The following is a 20,295-nucleotide window of genomic DNA, read 5'->3' as shown; positions in this document are numbered from 1 at the left end:
ACTGAACAGAAAAAACGTTCAGTATCGAGCTTTATTTTGAAGCCCCGCCGCAGAGCTTCCTTTCTGACTCTGTTTAACCTGATGCAGTTTCTTAGCAACATCAGCCGCCCCCTCTTCTCCCGCCCCCTCCCTTCCTGCCATCACTCCCCCCCTCCTTCCGGACCAGCTACGGCCGTCACGTGACCTGTCACCCAACTGATGGGTGTCATGATTAAACCGGAAAGAGTGAGAGAGGTGAGCTGGGCGAGGGTCACGCACCTCCGGTGTGTGTGTGTGTGTGTGTGTGTGTGTGTGTGTGTGTGTGTGTGTGTGTGTGTGTGTGTGTGTGTGTGTGTGTGTGTGTGTGCAGGAAAAGACAAGTAAAACTTTTATTTATCTATTTTCATTAGGTGATCTTTTTTTGTTTAAAGAGCATATTGCAGGTTAGAATTTTTTCCAAAATTATACCTGACCTTATATGAAAATGACTATGTGAGAAGTTAATGTAGGATTTAATGTGTTTTACAAGACATAAGGGCACGTATTCAGAGGAAAAAGTGGCTGATTTTAAAGGGAACCCTGCATATTAAGACATGTAGTCCCTAATTAGCCACAATTGTTCTCTTATACTAAAATATGTTGTTAGAAACACATAAAATAATCTAATTGCTTTAAAAATCTACAATGTTTATTACATATTTTGACCTGCGGGAGGCGCCATGTTTTACCTGCGCAATGTATTCTGGGGGCGATGACGTACGACGGTGGCTCTGGGAAGATAAGCCCCATTAGTTTAACTGGGACAGGTATCTAAAACATAGATGAGCAGCACTCTCCCGGCCGTGGAGGCTGACGAGGGAGCCCATAAGACGTCTCGGTTCAGGCAAACTGGATCAAAGTTCTGTGATGCACGGGAGATCTGCAAAAATGATCAATGTCGTGAGCATCTTACCAGTGCATTAGGCTCCTGCGTAGACGGCGTAGCCTACGGCGTAGACGGCGTAGGCTACGCCGTAGCCTGCGTAGCCGGGGCTCTACAGCCCGCAGCGCTCCGCCACCCGCTCTCCGCTCTCCGCTCTCGCTGCCGCCGCCGGGATGGAGACGCCGGTGGGCAATATGCACGTTTGAGTGGGCATAGCCCCCCCCTCTCCCCCCTAAAACCGGCCTCGGTGCTGGGTGATGACAGACCAGAGTCTAAGGGGACTGGCCCGGGACTTTGACGAAACGGGAGGCGCAGACTTCGCTTCAAATAGGCAAGAACATCTTTATTTAATTTAATGACGCCAGATCTGGCTGGGGTTTTTATTGTAGCATCGGTTATCTGCTAGTTGAAACGTGTGGTCTGTTAGTCTATCTGAGTTTTATGGTGTTTTTATAGTTCATGCTGTATGGGGCTGCACTTTTTTTTAATTTTATTTTACTTTTTTGTAGGTGCGCCGTCACCTTAATGTTCAGCTGTGTTTTCATCTGTGTTTCTGGTGCGCCGTCACCTGTTTAGCTGTGTTTTCATCTGTTTCTGGGTGTCAGAACAGTGGACGGGGGTTAGCAGGTGCCACCGTGTGACGTACTACCCAGAACGTAAAAAACAATGGCGACCTACATGTTAAATTATATTTTCAAATTTGATTAAAACGAAGACATCAACAAGGTTTTTTATATCACATTGTTATAATTGATACCAACATTTATCTTTAAAGACCTACATGTCTTAATATGCAGGGTTCCTTTTAACAAAGCTCCTACAAACGCTTTTTTTTTCAAACACCGCGTCATATGACGCAGCGGGAGGGAGACGTCTCCACAGCTCTGCCCCATCTGACTATGCAGACCCCGTACACACGTAGCCGGGTATCTGCTAAACTGAAGATATTTTCCTACATTTGGACCTGTCATCCACATGAAAACGCAAATAAACGAATGTTTAAAAAAACTCTGGGCAAAGTGAAGATTTTTGAAAACTCTGTTTATGTAGATGCGTGTAGACAGAGACAGAGAGCAGTTTTGCGTTTTCGAACGTCACATTATGCTCCAAAACAACAACAAATCTGCTCTGAGTCTGACGTCTAACGTGCGACCCAGAACTACAGATGATCCACCATCTGTCCTCCAAGCTATTTATTAAATAAATGGTCTCTGCTCTTGACACCGTTACACCGACGCAGAGCCTACGCCGTAGGGTACGCGGCGACACGTTAACGCGGCAGCTCCGTGGTGGGACACGGGGGGACTCGAGCTCGTTACCTGAGAAGGAGACGCAGCTCCCGGGGAAGCTGCGCTGCAGAGGCGGCCCGGAGGCCGGAAGACCAGATGATCTACAGGATCTAACGGGTTCGTAATTATAAGGCTGTGGCCCGTCATATTGGTGTGAATACAGATTCACAACCTCTTCAGTGTCACAACTAACATTAAGATCCATTATTTTTCCTATTGTTGAATTCACCGCGCTCCCTGGTGCCACGTCACTTCCGGTTCAGCTCTTTCAGATGCGGAAGTAAAATACTCTCACAAAAACAACTCCGGAGGTCACTGTAGTATATATTTATGCGTATTTCAATGAAAATTCAGTTCCCACATTATTTTCCTACACATTGATTCACAGGGGTCTCCAACCTGCAATCTGCTCTTTAAGCTTTTTTAATTACTTTGTAATCATTCAAAATATTTAAAAAACGATTTGTATCGAGAAAACAATAATTTACTCAGTATATTAATTATTACAAGCACTTTATTCAATTCAATTCAATTTTATTTATATAGCGTCTAATACAACAAAAGTTGTCTCTAGGCGCTTTCCAGAGACCCAGAACATGTTTTGAACACAATTTATGGACAATAGTCTCCCTGAAAATGATAATTTTACTTGATTAATAGTATATTCTTGTGTTGTAAACATATGTCGTAGGATGATTATGACAATGATACGTTACAGCGTTTGTTGCCTTAAAAATCTGCAGTTTTGGTTAAAAAAAATCCAGTGTAAAATAGAAATTGTAGACTTTGCTCCAGAAATGTAAAGAAGTGGACATTAAAGGAGTCCTACTGTTTTACATGGTTTTTCTGAAGTTCATACAATTTTGAGAAGTATTAGTGACATTTCTAGGAATTGTTTTGGCCAAAAATACATCAGGAAGAAAAGCAGAAAAGGTTTAAACCTTCCTAACAAGGCCAGATTACCGCTCTAAAATATCCGTATTTGATTGGATTGGTTGCAAAATAAAGGTAAGACATGTGAAACTACAACACAAGTCTAAAATATAACGATACACGTTACCAGACCAGAGTAAATGAATGTAGCCCAAATGAAAACATTACACTTCTGCTGCATACACGTTGGATTAATTCAGTGTTCAGCCTTTAGAAATCCATTCTTTAATTTGTCCCGAGTTTTTGTACCAAGATTAATTTTTTTGTTGTGTAATTTTTTTTTAGAGATGTCTTTGAGGAGGAATGTTGAGATGATGACAGTTTCAATGGTGTGTACTAAATATTTTCTTTTCAATTTGATGTATATTGTTATTAAATAAATCCACATATTACCATTTTGCTTTCGTTTAATGTGCCCAAGTCACCTCCATGAAGAATAGTTGCCAGTTCATCAAAAAACAAATAAAATAAAATACAAGAAGCACAGAGACAGGACACATTCAGAGCACACACTGATAAATGAAGTGCAGTTACTGCCTAAAGACACGCAGGTACTGGCTTACTGTCGCATGCTTTCGCACGATTATACCGGTAACAGAGGAAAACCCAACAGATCAAAGAGGTTGTGATTCGGCACAGAGACGTGGGATTTGCCCTGGAATATGATTTATCTTGGTAAAACACCAAAGCTAAGACCTAATTCAGGGTTGGACCGTAAAGTGAAGTTGTTATGTGTGTGTGTGTGTGTGTTTTCGGCTCAGTGCGTTTCACAGAGGGGTCGTCCTGACATTGTCACAATCATTGGCGTTTTAGTGTTTATAACAGGTAGCAACTGACTGCTGCTTCTGATTTGCTTCTTTACGAGCTGCTTAAAAAGGCGTTCCTTAGGAACAGATTATGGGGGTGCAGCCACTCCACCTCTGTTAGTTATGCTTCTTTTGAAATGGGGGGGCTACATCTGTGCACCACCCCATTAGGAAGTAGAGCAAAAGCAGCTTGATGTGGCGCAGGGTGGAGATAAAGGTGGGGCAGCTTCTACTCTGCTGTAGGTCCTTCACGTCACAGTCCCCTGCAAGTCTGAACCGCATGACTAAGTTAGCAGTCACGTCAGACACTAGAATATAAACGTTTGAATAAACCTGAACCTGAGAAAACTGTTGGTATAAATGATATAAATCATCTGCAGTTGCGTCTACGACTAAATCCCCCAACGGCAGGAACACTGAGACGATCCAGTTCAGTTCAGCTTTGGTGGATTCAAGGAAAAGTCGCTGGTGAGATCAGCCGAAACAGAAAGGTCTGAACTGAAGGAAGCGCTGGGGGACGACTGGAGAAGGAAATGTCCGCACATCTGGCCAAGTACAGAACACTCCCCGAGAGGAAGACATGTCATTATTCCCAGTGTACCAGAGAGGAGACCTCACAGGAGCAAGTACAGAAGGTTTCCCCCACAATCTGACAGCGATCTATCAACTTCAAGACAAGAGAGAGCAGATTTGGCTGCAGTTAAGGAGCTAAACCTGCTGTGGAGCAGCATTCGGTTTTTCTCTTAAAAAAACACACACTAAAGAAAAAGTTATTCCTAAACTTTCTTCCCTAAACTAAGACTACCTTCAAACTAATCTGGACGTCTCAGAGTCGGTAGCTGCAGGTGGAAATTGTGTTAATAAGCAGTTGAAATAACAAAAATGAGCTTCTTCCATTCAGAAATAATAGAGTCATGTGCAAACAATTAGTATTAATTTTAGTTTGTGTGTGTTGGTTAAAATATAAAAGAAAACATTAGATTGTAATTATCACGATAAGGTAGAATCATAAATAAAACTGTTAGTAAATGAAGAGAAAGATAAAGGCTGGGCTGTAATTACTGGGTACCCTCATGATCCAGCAGCTTGTTGCTCCCCCTCCAGCTCCAGACGTCTGAACCAGTCTTTTCCTGTACCACTTTATCAGTTCATCACATCGCTCTGGAGGAATTTGGGTCCATTCTTCTTTACAAACTCAGTTCATTCAAATTGTTGAGCATGTGTACAGCTCTGATAAGGTCCCATCACACCATTTCAGCCGGTTAGAGTCTGGGCTTTGATTAGGCTGTCCGAAAAAAACTTGATTCTTTTATTTTGAAGACATTCTGATGCACATTTCCTGGTGTCCTTTCCATTGTGCTCTTGCATGTTTAACTAAGTTGTGGTTGCCAGACAAAGGGCCTCACATGTGTGTCTGGAAGAGGGCGGAGCACGGAGGAGCTGGTGCCCGACTACGAGGTGCCCAGGTCCCGTGGCTGCAAGACAGCCCCAAATCCTCACACCTCCACCGCCGTGCTTGGCTATGGACATGAGCTGGTTCTGCTGAAATGCTGTGTTGGATCTCCACCAAAGATGGCGGCGAGCATGGAGGCCGTAAATATGCAGTTTTGCCTCCAAGCTCTTCCCAACAAATGTAACCTCTTTAGTCTACCTCTGATTTTCTTGACTTCAACTGTCCTGGGGCCTCATTTATAGAAGAGTGTGTAGGATCCATACTAAAAGTGCACGTCCGCCCAAAAGCACAAGAAAATCCGGATTTATAAAACCGTGTGCACGCACACCTGCACGCAATGTTCGCTTTATAAATCACAGTCCAGCTGGAAGGTTGCGCACATGAATTCGCCTCATATCCCGCCCTCTACACGCCCACTTTCTGTATTGGATTGTATTTGCATATAAATGAGCCTGCAGCCTGTTTCTGCTGTGCGTCAGGATGAATGAGACGTGTCGAGCCAGGCAATCGTGCCACTAAATTTCACGGAGACTGAGATAGAGATGTTGTGGATGAGGTGGAGGCCGGGAAAACCACATTATTTGGTGGTCACAGTAAAAGTATAAATAGTAGTATATAAATAGTATAAAATAAAGCGAGTGCCACGGACAGATCTGTTGCAGAAAAAAAAAGAAGTGGTGTGATTTGAAGGTGGAGGCCAAGAGGTACGGAGCCCCTAAAGGGACACAGATTTTTTTTATATACAGGACTGTCTCAGAAAATTTGAATATTGTGATTTTCTGTAATGCAATTAAAAAAACAAAAATGTCATACATTCTGGATTCATTACAAATCAACTGAAATATTGCAAGCCTTTTATTATTTTAATATTTCTGATCATGGCTTACAGTTTAAGAAAACTCAAATATCCTATCTCAAAAAATTTGAATATTCTGGGAATCTTAATCTTAAACTGTAAGCCATAATCAGCAATATTAAAATAATAAAAGGCTTGCAATATTTCAGTTGATTTGTAATGAATCAGAATGTATGACATTTTTGTTTTTTTAATTGCATTACAGAAAATAAAGAACTTTATCACAATATTCTAATTTTCTGAGACAGTCCTGTATTACACCAACGCAGAGCCTATGGCGTAGGTGCGCTTCGTTTTAACGCGGAACCATAATTTAGGCTTTACGCGCGCGCGTAAAGGTTTCACGCGCCCGTAAAACTCATTATATATATATTTAAAAAATCTGAGTCCCTTAGTTTAGGGGCTCCGTAGAGTGGCTCGGCACTCATTTGTTCTGTCCTCAGTCACTCTACGGTTGTCGCGGTGGGTGAAGAGGAGGTTCCCGGCACGCCGTGTCCTGACTGACGCTGTGCTTCACACACAGAGGGACACGATCAGCGCTATTATATTATAAGTCTGATATGCGATGACATTAAGAGTATGACATAAATCTGGCTTCATTTCACCACCTCACCGCCTGTGTCGCCAGTTCCCCATATCTTCAAAATGTTTGTGCGCAAGGGTCAGGGTTGGCGTAAAGATACACACATTTTTTTCTTTTTAAATCCCAACCTTTGCGTAGAAGGTGGCGTGCGCATCTTTCAAGCCCTGTTTTGTGCGCAAGCAAGCTTTATAAATGAGGCCCCTGGACTGTAACATTTGACATGCTCAGTGAGGCCTATGTTGAGAAAGCGCTCGCGTTTTTCTCTTCTTTTTAATTCATTCAGCATTGTGCAGCCTGACATCGGAGATACTTTGCAGGGATGTCCACTTCTGGTGACATTGGCAGTGGTCTTGATTGCTTTAGTATTTATTATTTATATATGTTGTTTTTTCTACTATTACGTGTTGCACTGAAGAGTGAGATGCTCCAGTTTTATTCTATGTATGTATAGCTCACTGTACATCTGTAAATGACAATAAAAGGCATTCTATTCTATTCTATACACTTGTGAATAATGTCTCTCACAGTACAACACTATAAGCTCAAAATTAGCAGAGAAATGGTTTTATAACACTTTCCAGTTTGATTTACTTCAAAAAATTGCTTCTCTAAGATCATTGCTTATATCGTTTCCATGTTGCATTTGTTAGCACAGCTGAACCCTACAGACCAGCTTCCTGCAAAAACACCTTTTAGAGGTCTGCGCATTTGCTGATAACCAATAATCAAGGGCCGATTAATAGCAGCACCTGGATGCAATTTACCCTCTTAAATCCAGTAAGGGGGTACTTAATATTTCTCTCTTTCTTTTGGACCTTAGTTTTAGATTGTCCTTTATTCCTCCTTTAGTGGGGAAATTTGCTTTGTGCAGCAGCAGTACACACAACATACACATGCAGCGAAAGGGTAAAAAAAAAAAAAAATGATGGCATCTTCATGACCCTTAATAGGAATAAGCAAATGTAGATAATGGATGGAAGGAATTGAAATAATGGAGCAGTGAAAATGCTGTTGAGGCTTTATTTGCATCGAGCATATGAGTCTTATTAAGTTTAAACATAGTGACCTATCTCATGTTTAGTATGTAAAGTCTTCATCAGTAAATTAAACTACACCAATCAAATGAATGCAGTAAAGTAAAAAGTACGATATATTATGCATTTATTTGTGAACTTACTGTTAAATAATATTAGAAATATACATTACTAAGTCATGGTCAGGGTAACAATCAAAATATGAAACAAGAAATTATACCATGCATGCAGGGTGAGAGCTAGACTTGTAGTTCTCAAGACCACTTTTTTGTGGTCTTGGTCTCGGTCTCTGGTCTCTCGGACTCGGATAATTGAGATGCCGTTGCTCACCAAGGTGACAGAATCTGGTGATCACCAGTTCTTCCTTTTGTTAATGTACAGTTTTGTAAACTATTTGTATTTTGCATTTGATTTAATGTTTCGGTGCATCTGCATGTGTGTCTGTATGTAATTACAGTTTTGTGTTTATAACGGCCTTGTTTGAATAAATATGGCATCATTGGCCTTTGAATAATACTTTCATATCGTTGTGATTGATTAACCATCACCATCATTTCAGTGATGCTGATATACGGTGTAATCTGGCTACTATAATGGTAAATAATGCAAGTTCAAGTCGATAATTGTCTTTAATATCTAAAATTCACATTTCATCTACAAATTAAGTACAATTTAAATCAGTAAGATTTAATATTCATCAGACTTTTCTGAGGTGGAGGCTGGTTATTGTGTTAGAGGACTTTGGGACTAGTTAGTAGTCATGTTAATCCTCAAAAGCACTGTAGTCAATCCTCCAATAGTGTAGAAATAGCGGTAGTGCAACTACCACACATATTTCATCTCAGCTGATTGATGAAAACTTTTATAGTGAGTTCAACATAAAACCTCCACTTCTCTGTGTTATTGTGCTGCAGTTGAATACAACCTCATATGGAAACTAGCTGAACCAGGATGGAGCTGATGTTCTACAACTCACGCAAGATGACGAAATAACTAGGTTTCTTTTAGGTCTCGGTCTCGAGCTGAACTAGATGGTAACCATTGTTGCCGAAAGCATACATATATATACAATAAAATACAATACAATTAATAATAATAATAATAATAATAATAATAATAATAATAATAATAATAATAATAATAATAATAATAATAATAATAAATGTTATTTGTAGAGCACTTTTCATGTATAATCTCAAAGTGCTTACATAAACAAGGGATCGTCAGGACACATAAAAGACCAGAAGAAAAAGAAAGCATAAAAATAATAAAAACACACAATTAATACATGAAATATTAATACAATTACAATAAATATTTAACATTAAATATCTATACTCTATCGATACTCTCTGGTCTTGGTACCATACTCACATGTTCATTTGCTTAGTTACCTACCGTCACACATGTTGTAGTTTTTGCAACAAAGAAGCAGACTGAACAAAATATTGAATTCCTCTGAGAAAATTACCCAAGAAAATACATTTAATACAAAATAAAATACAAAATACAAAAAAAAAGAGGGAAATTAACGTAATCTTTTTCTTTATTTGCGTTGACTTTCTTATATTTTACATTAGTAATATTGAACGTTTTGCAATACGACACTTTCAGACAGTTGCTAATGATCGTTAACACTTCAAATGAAACACACTGACGACAGGATTATGAACATGTCGCACCGGCGTTAGAGAACCAGTTTAGATTCAGAATGTATTTTTTTTGTATTGTATTTGTATTTATTTTTCACAGAGATAGAAAGCCCCACATAAGCAGGGCATCAAAAAATTGAGACAAACTCTTGTTGTTCCTCTCCACGGAAATCTTTAGTAAAAGGCGAAAGATTTATACGATCTGAAGAGAAACAAGAGTGCTACCGGGACAGCGGTCAACAGGGGGATGCCATTAACGGAGGTACAACTTTTTGTGACGGTTCCTCTAGTGCAAAGTCACATTTCACATCTTTAAGATAAAATATGAAAGACATTCATATGTTAAAATTAATGGATAAAATACAAAGAGTTTCTACGTAAAATAGGTCAATTTATCCCAAATGAATGTTCATTCATTGCCGCAATGCATGATGGGACTACACTTTGTCCTTTTAAAAACTCGCGTTTGTCAGTCACCTGCCTTTATAGTTCAAGTAGTAATTCATTTTCAGTTCCCAAAGGCACAAAACCCACTAAAGTATTTGTACGGTGTTTGCCGACCCTTTTTCATTGTTTCAGAAATAAATAAAAGGCCCGCCTCCTCACGAAGATCGAGACACAGATCCACTGAAACACACTGAACAACGATTATGACGTTACAGATGGAAGTTTAAATCATTTGAAAACTGCAAAGAAGCACACGAACATTCAGATACACAAGTGAAGGAGCCACTCGTGAATACATTTATGTCCTATATTTTTCAATACAATAACTACATTTCCTGGTTACATTTCCTTCTTTTAGACGAACCTCTGTTCGGCCAGCAGGTGGCGCCATTTATTGATTATTTTGATTATGGTGTTCTTGCAGCAGCTCGTTTTCAAGCACCAGGAGCCAATAACCAATAATGGAAATAAATGTGTATAATGTTCATTGGCAGGTCTAATGAGGGGTATATCCTCACACAGGCTCCACATCTTGAAAATAGTGTTTAATCAGATGCTCTTCAGTGTCAGTTTGAATTATTTTAAGGATGTATAAAAGGTAATTTATTCAATTTAAGATATTTATGTCCTATAAACATTAATGGCTTTTAGTTTTTATTTTATTATTATTAATGTTTAAACCTGCATTTTTGCTTTCATCTAGGGTTACAGTATATTTGGTCGTATTATCCACTATCCAACTGAAAATCAGCATAGCATTAGTGACTTAAAATGCACAAAATATAATCACAAAGAACTGTCTTTGGTGTTATAAATACAAGTTCTTCATATGTGCATCTTCCACTTTTTTCCTCCTGTATTTCTTACGTGCACCACTTGTTTGATATCATTTTATTGGATTTTTTTTGGGCCATATTTCACAATGTATGTATGCAACATTATTCCAAATATTCCTGACAGTCTGCACCGTACAGCAGTGGAAAAGTGTCCACATCTGTTATTCAAATATAAAACTACTGCACTACAAGTCACAAGCAAATCCTGCACAATAAATAGAAAATACAAATTAAAAACAAAACATTAAAGTTCTCATAGTATACAGAAAAGGGTTTTAATTTTTAACTGGGGAGGCGTTGCTTGTAAGATTCTCCGAGTGGGCCATAATTGACATTTTGGTTGTATCAGTGTTCAGCTTTTCTCCCTCGTCATGTGATCCAGTTCCCTGATAGAGCTTTATTATTTTTCTGTCGTGGAGGCTCTTCCATAAATCTTTCTCCATATTGTAGTCGTGGTTGATGAAGAAAATTACATTGCTTTTAACAAGCTTTTCGAAATAGTAGTTGGAGTATTTTTTGTAGCCTTCAGTCATGAATCCATATGCGCTCACCTGAGGATGACAGATGTCAAGAAATGAGAACGGACTGGTTCAAATTTGAAAACATACATTTTTGTAAAGATATTGGAAAAATATGCCTTTTTCTCCCTTCATCTGGAGACATTAAAGTAATATATTAAAACATGACTTACTGTGTCGCAGGTGTGCAGAGCCAGAAAAAGACTAAACGCCCCGTTAGTTGGTCGGACAAGTGCCCAATATGTAGAATTTAGATTCTTCGACATTAAGAATCTGAGAGAAATGAAAAGGTGTCAAATAAAGACAAAACAAATTAGAGCCTGTAAAAGTGACCGTTTCATTGAAGACACTTCGTTAAAGGTAGTTAATGGCTGACTGCACCTTTTTGAAAAGTCTGCTTCTAATAAGGATTAAAATTAATTTCAAAGTTTCTCAGAACATCTTATTCGTTATATCAATGAAAGTCTGGAGACATAAAGCAGGAAAAATATCATGCTCCTTGTAGGAAGAGAGGAACTTCCCTCAAGGTTTTTCTGAACAGAAATGATTGTTTGGGGGAAATAAATAAAAAACAAGTAATCTTGATCAAGATATTACACACGCACGCACACCAGATTTAAATTTCGAAATGTAGTGAAAGAAAACCTTTCTGTTAAATTAAACTATATAATTTATTTTCCAGGGGGAAATGTTTTTATAAAATGTTTCAGAGCAATACATAATTTCTTTATAATCCACTGATGTCCATGGTCTCATTAATCATTTAGCCAGGATTCAACGGAGATGCGTCACAACCCCGCCCCCTTCAGCCTCAGAGGCAAAGCAAATTCAGCATGATGTGCAGTTCAGTGGAGATTGAGAAGGATGAGAGGCTAAATAATAAGATATTGATCTGGGGCTGTGATGTCACAGTACTCTGCAAATCTCAGATCACTGACAGATTTTCAGATTTAGGTTTTTCCAACAAAATTATAGTGTTTAAAGACTGTATTCACTCTGAGCAAGTACCGGTATATGCTTTCAGGTGCTGATTTTCATATTGTGCTTTTCATCAGACCTGTTATTCCCCTTTACTCTTGTGTATAGCTGAAAAATTATTCACAGTTTTCCTTATAGTTGGCATTTTGAAATCACGGATCCTCATTTGGATGAGAAGGCGGCGGAAGCCTGACCTGTTTCGTACGTATCGGAGGAAGTCCTGGTGCAGAACGTAGAAGCGGCTCTCGTTGTATTGTCCTGAATAATAAACTCTCGGTCTGAAGGAGTCAAACGTACAAGTGATCATGGATAAACAGAGACAGCTAAAGGCAGAGGAGGCATGATTAAAGAGCTTTTCTTCATCACGTCTACAAACTTGAGTAAGATGTGCACAAACTTTACAAATACTTGCACACGTTTGAAGAATATAAAGTAGCTTGGGACAAATAAGTCAACAGAACACTCTTATGTTCCTCATGTATGCGTCCACAGACAGTGGAACAGTGATGATATGATAGAAAGATATATCTGGATAGATCGCTTGTTTTTAATGATAATCGTCTACAAGTGAAATGCATGTTGCTTTGATAGTTACTCCTTATTTTTGTATTGGCCTGTAGAGACATTTTCTCCCTTGAGAAGACCCTGGAGCCACTGGAAGTCCCTCATCCCCTCAGGAATCAAGACGTATTTTATACCCTGCCAAAAGAAGAGTCAGTTTAACGTTGCGCAGGATCCATGGACAGAGTTACGTAGTTTCAGTACCTCATCATGAGGGGCGGACGTGTATCCGTATTTCTTGAAGATATTGAGCGATGCAGTGATGGAGTGCGCCGTGTGAACGTACACCGATGTCCTGTTCCCCACGTCCTCCTCGTGACCCTTGATGACGGCACCATTCACCCTGTGGTGCAAACAAATCACCCTTGATTCTTCAGATGCTGGACGTGTGGTCCTCTTGTCTATCTTGTCTTGCTTGGGGGTATTAACCGATTAAGGTCCACACATAGCTGCATTTGAGGGTTTCACGTTGTCCTGTTTTTAATTACCAGCTGAGACCGCACGGCTGGTATCATTTTCCTCCCCGTGTGTGTTTCAGAAGGTCAAGTGCGGTCCAAGAGGCAACAAGGTATTCTGTTAATATTACTCAACATTTTATAAATATTGTCAATGTGATCAGTACTCGAGTTGTAAAAAAAGATCAGGGGGGATGGTGGATTTTATCATATGGGGACAGATAATTTGTGCTGATTACAAATAATATAATATATTACAAATAATAGCAGTGACCAAAACACCTGCAGAAACACTGCAGGAATGACATAGCAGCAGTTAAATACAGCCTTATGTAAGCTTTAAATATCTACTGGGCTTACATCAAAACACAACAATAAAAAACAGTTTTCTGAACTTATCAATATGACTCTGTCCTTCACAGGATAAGTAAAACGGATCACTGCAAAAACTCAAAATCTTAACAAGAATATTTGTCTTATTTCTAGTTAAAATGTCTCATTTTAGTAAAAAAATCTCATTACACTTAAAACAAGACTCATCACTGGAAAAAAACAACAATTTTCATCTGTTTCAAGTAGATTTTCACCTAAAATAAGTAGAAAAATCTGCCAATGGAACAAGATTTTATTGCTTGTAATGAGAGGATAAATCTTGTCCCACTGGCAGATTTTTCTACTTATTTCAAGTGAAAATTTTCTTGAAACATGTGAAAATTGTCAAATAAGTTATTTTTCTGGTAATGACTCTAAATGTTGAAATAGCACATTCATTGATGAAATGACATAAGGGATGGAAAGGGGGGATGATTTTGACCGTTTTTATTTCAGGGGGGATGCCATCCCCCCTCAACTCGAGTACTGAATGTGATGCTTTTCAGGTTTTAATCAAATATTTCCAGGTAAAAGGAAATGCAGAAGTAAGAACAGTTGTAATACCACAACTGACCACTAGAGGCCGTCTCCAAAAGGGGAGTCGATCTGCTTCGACCACCATGTTGAAATGTGCAATTTAATTTACAGCTTGGTTCATAAAGGATTTTGGTCTCCATAGCAAGACATGATAATGTTTTTGTACTACCACGTTGGGTAGAATTATATAAATGTATGTGTAATTAGGGGCGTGGTCTTTTGATTGGAAATTGGAGCCAATGACTGGCTGTCATCATTTTTTATATTTAGCGCTGTATTGACTTTTGAGAATCGCTTCTAAGCTGTGAATAAAGACCTAACGGAGCATAGTTTTTCATATTTTAAAGAGAATACATTTTCAATCGTATCAGACAGCCTTGATGGTCGGAGGATGAAACGTTTGCCAGGCAGCAGTTAACTTGTGTTATCCCCGCATTAGGCTAAATGATTTCAGCTCCTTATCTCCACCTACGTGAGTGGGTGAGTTCCAACCAGCAGTGCAGGCCTGTGTATTTTGGCCTTTTGTAACATGGCGCAGCACAGTATGAACAAAAAGAAGCTGCTTCAAAAGTACCCTTGAGCAAACCTGTGGGTGAAGTCATGGAGACTTGTCCAGTTCTTCTTATAAAGTTTACGGTTTTATTTTACCATCTTTCATAATTGTGGGACAGCATGTTGATGGAAAACTGTCCCCATGCAGTTATAAACAACAGCCAGTGTGTGTGTTGTCATTATACTGTAGCTGCATGAGGGTTAATGGCAGTAGGGGAAGTGTAAGAGCCATACATTGATTATTCATGTCTTATTGGTTTGATCTGGTTGCTACGGTGATGAAGGAGGTGGGTGATCACCATAGGTTATATAGGTATCCAATCACCTGCACTGTGGTGGAGAGAGGCGAGTTAGGTAGCCGTAATTTTTGTTGACCGCTTTGTACTGATCACCCCGATTATACGTTTGCAGGCAGTGTACACGTTTAAAAACTCAATAGGCGAATGTAATCGGAAGGCAGGTGGGGCTGAGTTTGTTAATAAACGCCATAAAACTTATCTTGGACTCAGCGTACTTCTCTGTCAGCAGCAGCGCGTCATGCAACTATACAGGACCTAAAAATAAAACTCTCAAGCGCCTCTTAAAAGTACAGGAAAGCCGCAATAGGGAAGTGTGTGTGTGTCAGCAAAGTTAGAGCTATTGTTAGAGCTTTAAATGGGCTCTTTAAGTGTGAAAACGTCGTCATTGTTTGAAACTATGCACAAGCCATAATTATCGTATTTTCTGGACTATAAGCCGCACCTGTATATAAGCTGCACCCCCTCTATTTTTAAAAAAACTATAAAAAAAGATATACAGCCGCACCTGTATATAAGCCGCACCCACTTTTATTTTAAAAAAAAGATATGCAAGCCGCAGATATTTATGTTGTTAGATTAGATATTTACTACATGTACTGAACGATTTTGAAGTGTAAATGATGTACATGTTTGTACCTAAATAGATCCTTTCCTAACAGTGTCTTTTAACACGGCAGCAACTTTGCTGATTAAAACTGGACTGAACCAAGAGAAAATAACTAGCTATTTATTTATCTGTTTATCTGTTTGAAATCTGCTTCTACCTACTTCTATCTGCTAAAGAAGAAGTAGCGTATTCTTCTTTGCATTTATTTTGTCTTAGTTTTTATTCTAATTCCGGTTAGCACTCCCCCTAGCGGTGGAAGAAAAATCCACAGAATAGCCGGACTTTTGTATAAGCCGCACGGTTCAAAACCTATGAAAAAAGTAGCGGCTTATAGTCCAGAAAATACGGTATGTGCATCGAGCAGAAACTGAGCAGAAGACAGAGTCGTATCCATCCATCTCTTCAGATTGGACAGTGAAGCATCTCCAACTGGCTTAGAGGTGTAATCTCTTCAGTGAGGAAGGGGTCTACCTCAAGGCCATTGTACATATCTGTAACACCTCTGGGAGGCTTCCTGAGGTCCAGATGCTGAGAAAACCTGAAGCAGGTTTGTTCAATGCAGAGAAGCATCGAGTCCTGGATGACTGAGCTGCTCCTCATTTTGTCCTTCAACATGAGGCTAAACTCCTGCCGTGAAAGCTCATTCAAACCACTTGCATTCACGATTTCAACACATTAATCACTACCGACAGCACCTGAGCAGGTGAGGGTTGGACTAATGAAGAAACATGACCAAAGTTGGGAGGGTTTGTCTGCTAAAAAGATACGAGCATCCTTCCAGTTATCCGTCATTACTTTAGAATGCTATTGCAAAGCGAACACAACCTTACCGAAAAACGTAGTCGTGAGCATCAATCTCAGCCCCCATTTTAGAGCCGTTGAGGATTCCTCCGGCGCCGACCACAGCGCAGTGAATGCAGACATCCCCGCCTGGTTTCGGAGGAAGCAGAGGCTCTCTGGGCTCAGGAATCAACTTCAACGAAGGCATCACATCTGTATACAAACCCCCCCCCCCAAAAAAAACAGAAATTGAACAGGCAGCCTGGGTTCATGTCACTGCTGCACAGGAACAGCGCAGGAATGTCAGCTGCAAAGACTCCAGATGAAACTGTTTTTGTCTGACCTAACGCCTGAATCAAGGCTGTGCAGGCAAAGAAACAGAGAGTCTTTGAAGCTTCTGCATCAACAAATGTCCGAATTTTGAAAGTGTGTCTTTCATTTTTGGTATTTTTTCCCCTTGATTTACACCCAGTCTCTCTCGGCAGTGGGTCGGATGAATCTAACCAGGAATTAGTCTGGTTTGAAGAAGCGTTCTGGCCTTCAGAGCTGGATTTCCCATCCATGGGGGGGGTGAAAGCTTTGATACCAAAGGAGATGGCATTATTTAAATACATTTATGTATAATTAAGGGGTATGGACTCTGTGAGGAACCAGAGCGGCCTCCCCACGTAGGGGACAAGGCAAAACTGGACCTGGGTGATGAGGTGTAAAAAAAACCTCATAGAGCGTAGAATGCCAAAAAAATAAGGCTTTTTATTTTATGTAAAAAAAAAAAAACACACATACAGGCAGAGGGCAAAATCAGTATTCTAAAAAAAAAAAAACAAGGCACAATGGGGGATAGCCTCTCAACAAGCTTCCTCCATTCAGCAGACCCCTCTTCTGGTATGCAGCTGCTATTTATAAACCCAGGCAGGGTGGGGAGGTTGATTGGACACAGGTGTGCCACAATCAGCAGAACCAGGCACACCTGACCTGTGTGCTGCTCCCCGGCAGACCACGCCCAATTGCTCACTTTCTCACAGACTCTTGCTAATGGCTGTCATTACTTGTTACTTGTATACTGTATAGTTATGTTGCTAATTAGCACTACATTGACTTGCGCAGCTCGTGACCTGTGAATAGACACGTAACGGAGCATAACTATTCATATATTAAGAGAATATGTGTGCTGTTGATTTTACGACCAGACGACCTGACTGGCTGCGGTTTCATCTGCAGGGGTCTGAGGTCACCGCTTCGCTGAGAAGACGCAGCGTGATCTGCATCTCAATCTACTGATCGAGAGTTGGCTAAACGCAGGGTTTATGTCTGATTTTGCCCCAAAAACAACATTTGAAATAACAGCGCCACACGTCCCCAGGGAGGATGGTTTGGAGGAGCCACTTACAATATTTATCAGGACAAAAATAAAGAAAAATTGATGTATATGAAGATGAATAAATGCATTTTTGTGAATTAATTTTAAACTGTTTGTTTATCTTCTCTTCTGTACATATTAATGTTTAACCACTTTATCACTGAGGTGAACTCTAAGCAGCTTTAAATACAGATTCTGGATAATAAATTTGTGGCAGGGTGGAGTAGCTGCAGCCACTCAGGCTGACGGGACACAGGTGTGTCCCATCAGCCTCTCCACCCTGCCAGCCTTGATAAGGAGGACTGGGAGAGTGCAGCTGGGTCAGACTGAGCCTGATGCTGTGGGAGAAGGTGCAGGAGCACGTGTGTTGGTGTCTCTGCTAAATAAAAAGGGTTCTGCACAAAACTCTGTGTCCTCCTCTATCCTGTCGGTCGGGCCCCCGTAGCACTCGCACTGCTACAAAATTATTTCAATCATTAATGTCATGAACTTTGAATTTTTATTTATTTATTTATTATTGATTGGAATTTCAGGGGGAAAAAAGAAGAGGAAGGATAGCAACAAGTCCTCCGTGTCAAATCGGTGGGAGGGACAGTTTGGTAAGATCACCATTAAGGAATGAAAATAATGCCTGTGGTGACTTTGTGTTTGTTGCTCATAAATCCCACACGTGTTACAAAATACTACTGTCAAAAAACAAACACACACACACACACACACCTTCGTACTTGAAGTCCATAAAACCAAAAGGATTGTTAAAATGCGACAGTCGGTTCCACTCGCTGTTGTTGATATTGTCTTTGTGCAGAAACAAACGTATGTTGGGAAGAAAAGCTTTCTGAAAGGCCTCGTCCTTGGACGTCCTCAGAGACCTGGAACATTTCTGAGTACGATAAAATATGAAATCATAAAATGAGTCTGAAAAATAAATAAATACATCAAGTATCAAAAATAACTGATTGAATGGAAACCAGGTAAAAATAAATAAACAAACAAAACAGAAGCCATATAATCATATCATGTTAGGTGTGAGATGATTACAGAGAGAACCAAACTAAAGATGCATCCAAATAAATGCCTGGTTCACCGGACCTCACGAGGCAGCAGCTTCTCACAGCCATATATGTTATACACTCGCTCATTTCTGCCAGATCTTGTTTTATTATGCTTACTGTGTGTTTAGGTGGGGCATCCTGGCCATAATTATCATCAAAATCCCAATGAGGAAGCTTGGTGAAGGATTTTCTGCTGATGACAGGAATGGGAGTCTCAGGATTTGGAGACTTTGGCCTCTGATCCCTTTTTGGTGTTGTGAAACCGCTGCTTTTGGGTGACTCAACCAAATCTGTCTTGTGTGCAGGGGAAAACACCGCTCCTTTCTTTTGAAATAATGAAGTGTTACTGTCAAACAAGCCATCTTCTCCTCTAGATCTTTCTCTTCCTTTGAAAGCAGGCCAGCTGCGTTTGACATTCGATTAAAAAGGCAAAAGAAAAGAGTTAGGCAGGCTAAATGCCTTATTTTTCATGAATAAAAACGAACTGAATTTAAACATTAATGATATGGATTAAAAATGTTTTAGTACCACCTCTTTCTTCAATGTTTGTCTTGAGGAAATGAAAAGAAAACTTACCCGGGGCGCTCTGCCAGATGCTCCATTGACAGAAAGAGAAGCATAACAATGATGGATATCACCAAGAGCAAACAAAAACCTCTCATAGTGTGATGAGAAGTTTGGTCTTTGCTGGTTAATTAAACACTGACTACTCACCAGCAACCGGAGGTCTTCGCCATAAATACCCCCCCAAAAAACTGTAAATATGAGAATCTTATCGCTGGTGCATGCCCTAAATCAAGTCTTCAGGTGAGTCTGATATAATAAGTGTCGGGAAACTTCACATTTATTATGGGGAGGTGGGCGTGGCCGACACCTGGACGTGCTCGTGGGGGCGGGGCTACCGCAGTCTTCTGATGCAGAGGTGTTACCATAGATATATATATATAAAGCCTTTATATATATCTATGGGTGTTACGGCCTGACCTTACGTGTGTGAGTGTCTGTGTGAGTGCAACCTTGTCCGCCAAACCGGTGTTCTGCCAATCCTTGCTACCCGCCGAGAAATGCTACCTATTGGTTCTGCGCATGCGCCCAGTCGATTTTCAAAGTTTGATTGCCCCGCCAATCATTTCTTTCACGATGTAAAATGGATAATATGGGATGTTTATTTATTTATTTATTTATTTATTTATTTATTTATTTATTTATTTGCACAATGACAACAGTAAAAAAAAAATGTTATCATACAAGGACAAATAATTTGTGCAGGAGAGGAAAAGAAGCAACAGGTGCCAAAAAGTGATTGCCTGCCAGAATCTGATTTCTCCCCTGAAAACTGCTCTTTTTTTACCTGCCAAAAATTGATTGAAGGCCAAATACAGTTAATGAAAGGTTGTTTCTACCTAAATATGATTTGATCTCATTCTTGAG

The 20,295-nt window shown here is 39.9% G+C and overlaps 1 protein-coding gene and 1 non-coding gene across 2 annotated transcripts; both read right to left on the bottom strand.

The window, feature by feature from the left end:
* Positions 1–9,615: 9,615 nt before the first annotated feature.
* LOC133419905 (U5 spliceosomal RNA) lies at positions 9,616–9,729 on the bottom strand. The gene has a single exon (XR_009770570.1). It is a non-coding gene; the product is annotated as a U5 spliceosomal RNA (small nuclear RNA).
* An 882-nt stretch (positions 9,730–10,611) lies between these two features.
* Positions 10,612–19,666, bottom strand: LOC133419592 (alpha-N-acetylgalactosaminide alpha-2,6-sialyltransferase 1-like). Its single transcript, XM_061708845.1, has 9 exons — positions 19,441–19,666; positions 18,982–19,267; positions 18,530–18,692; positions 16,500–16,662; positions 13,052–13,190; positions 12,882–12,985; positions 12,481–12,564; positions 11,482–11,581; positions 10,612–11,341 (listed from the first exon to the last, which is right to left on the bottom strand). The coding sequence occupies exons 1-9, from the start codon at positions 19,524–19,526 to the stop codon at positions 11,066–11,068; spliced, it is 1,401 nt and encodes a 466-aa protein (XP_061564829.1). The 5' UTR covers positions 19,527–19,666; the 3' UTR covers positions 10,612–11,065.
* Between the last annotated feature and the right edge of the window lie 629 nt (positions 19,667–20,295).

The sequence above is a fragment of the Cololabis saira genome, chromosome 19 (assembly GCF_033807715.1).
Source record: "Cololabis saira isolate AMF1-May2022 chromosome 19, fColSai1.1, whole genome shotgun sequence".
NCBI classification, from domain to species: domain Eukaryota; kingdom Metazoa; phylum Chordata; class Actinopteri; order Beloniformes; family Belonidae; genus Cololabis; species Cololabis saira.
This window is presented reverse-complemented; position numbering and strand designations above follow the sequence as displayed.

Coding starts and splice junctions, on each gene's coding strand:
- LOC133419592 (XM_061708845.1), bottom strand. CDS start 19,526: ATGAGAGGTTTTTGTTTGCTCTTGGTGATATCCATCATTGTTATGCTT. Junction 16,663..18,529: donor TATGGACTTCAAGTACGAAG/GTGTGTGTGTGT, acceptor GTTTGTATACAG/ATGTGATGCCTTCGTTGAAG. Junction 11,342..11,481: donor CTCTGCACACCTGCGACACA/GTAAGTCATGTT, acceptor TGTCATCCTCAG/GTGAGCGCATATGGATTCAT.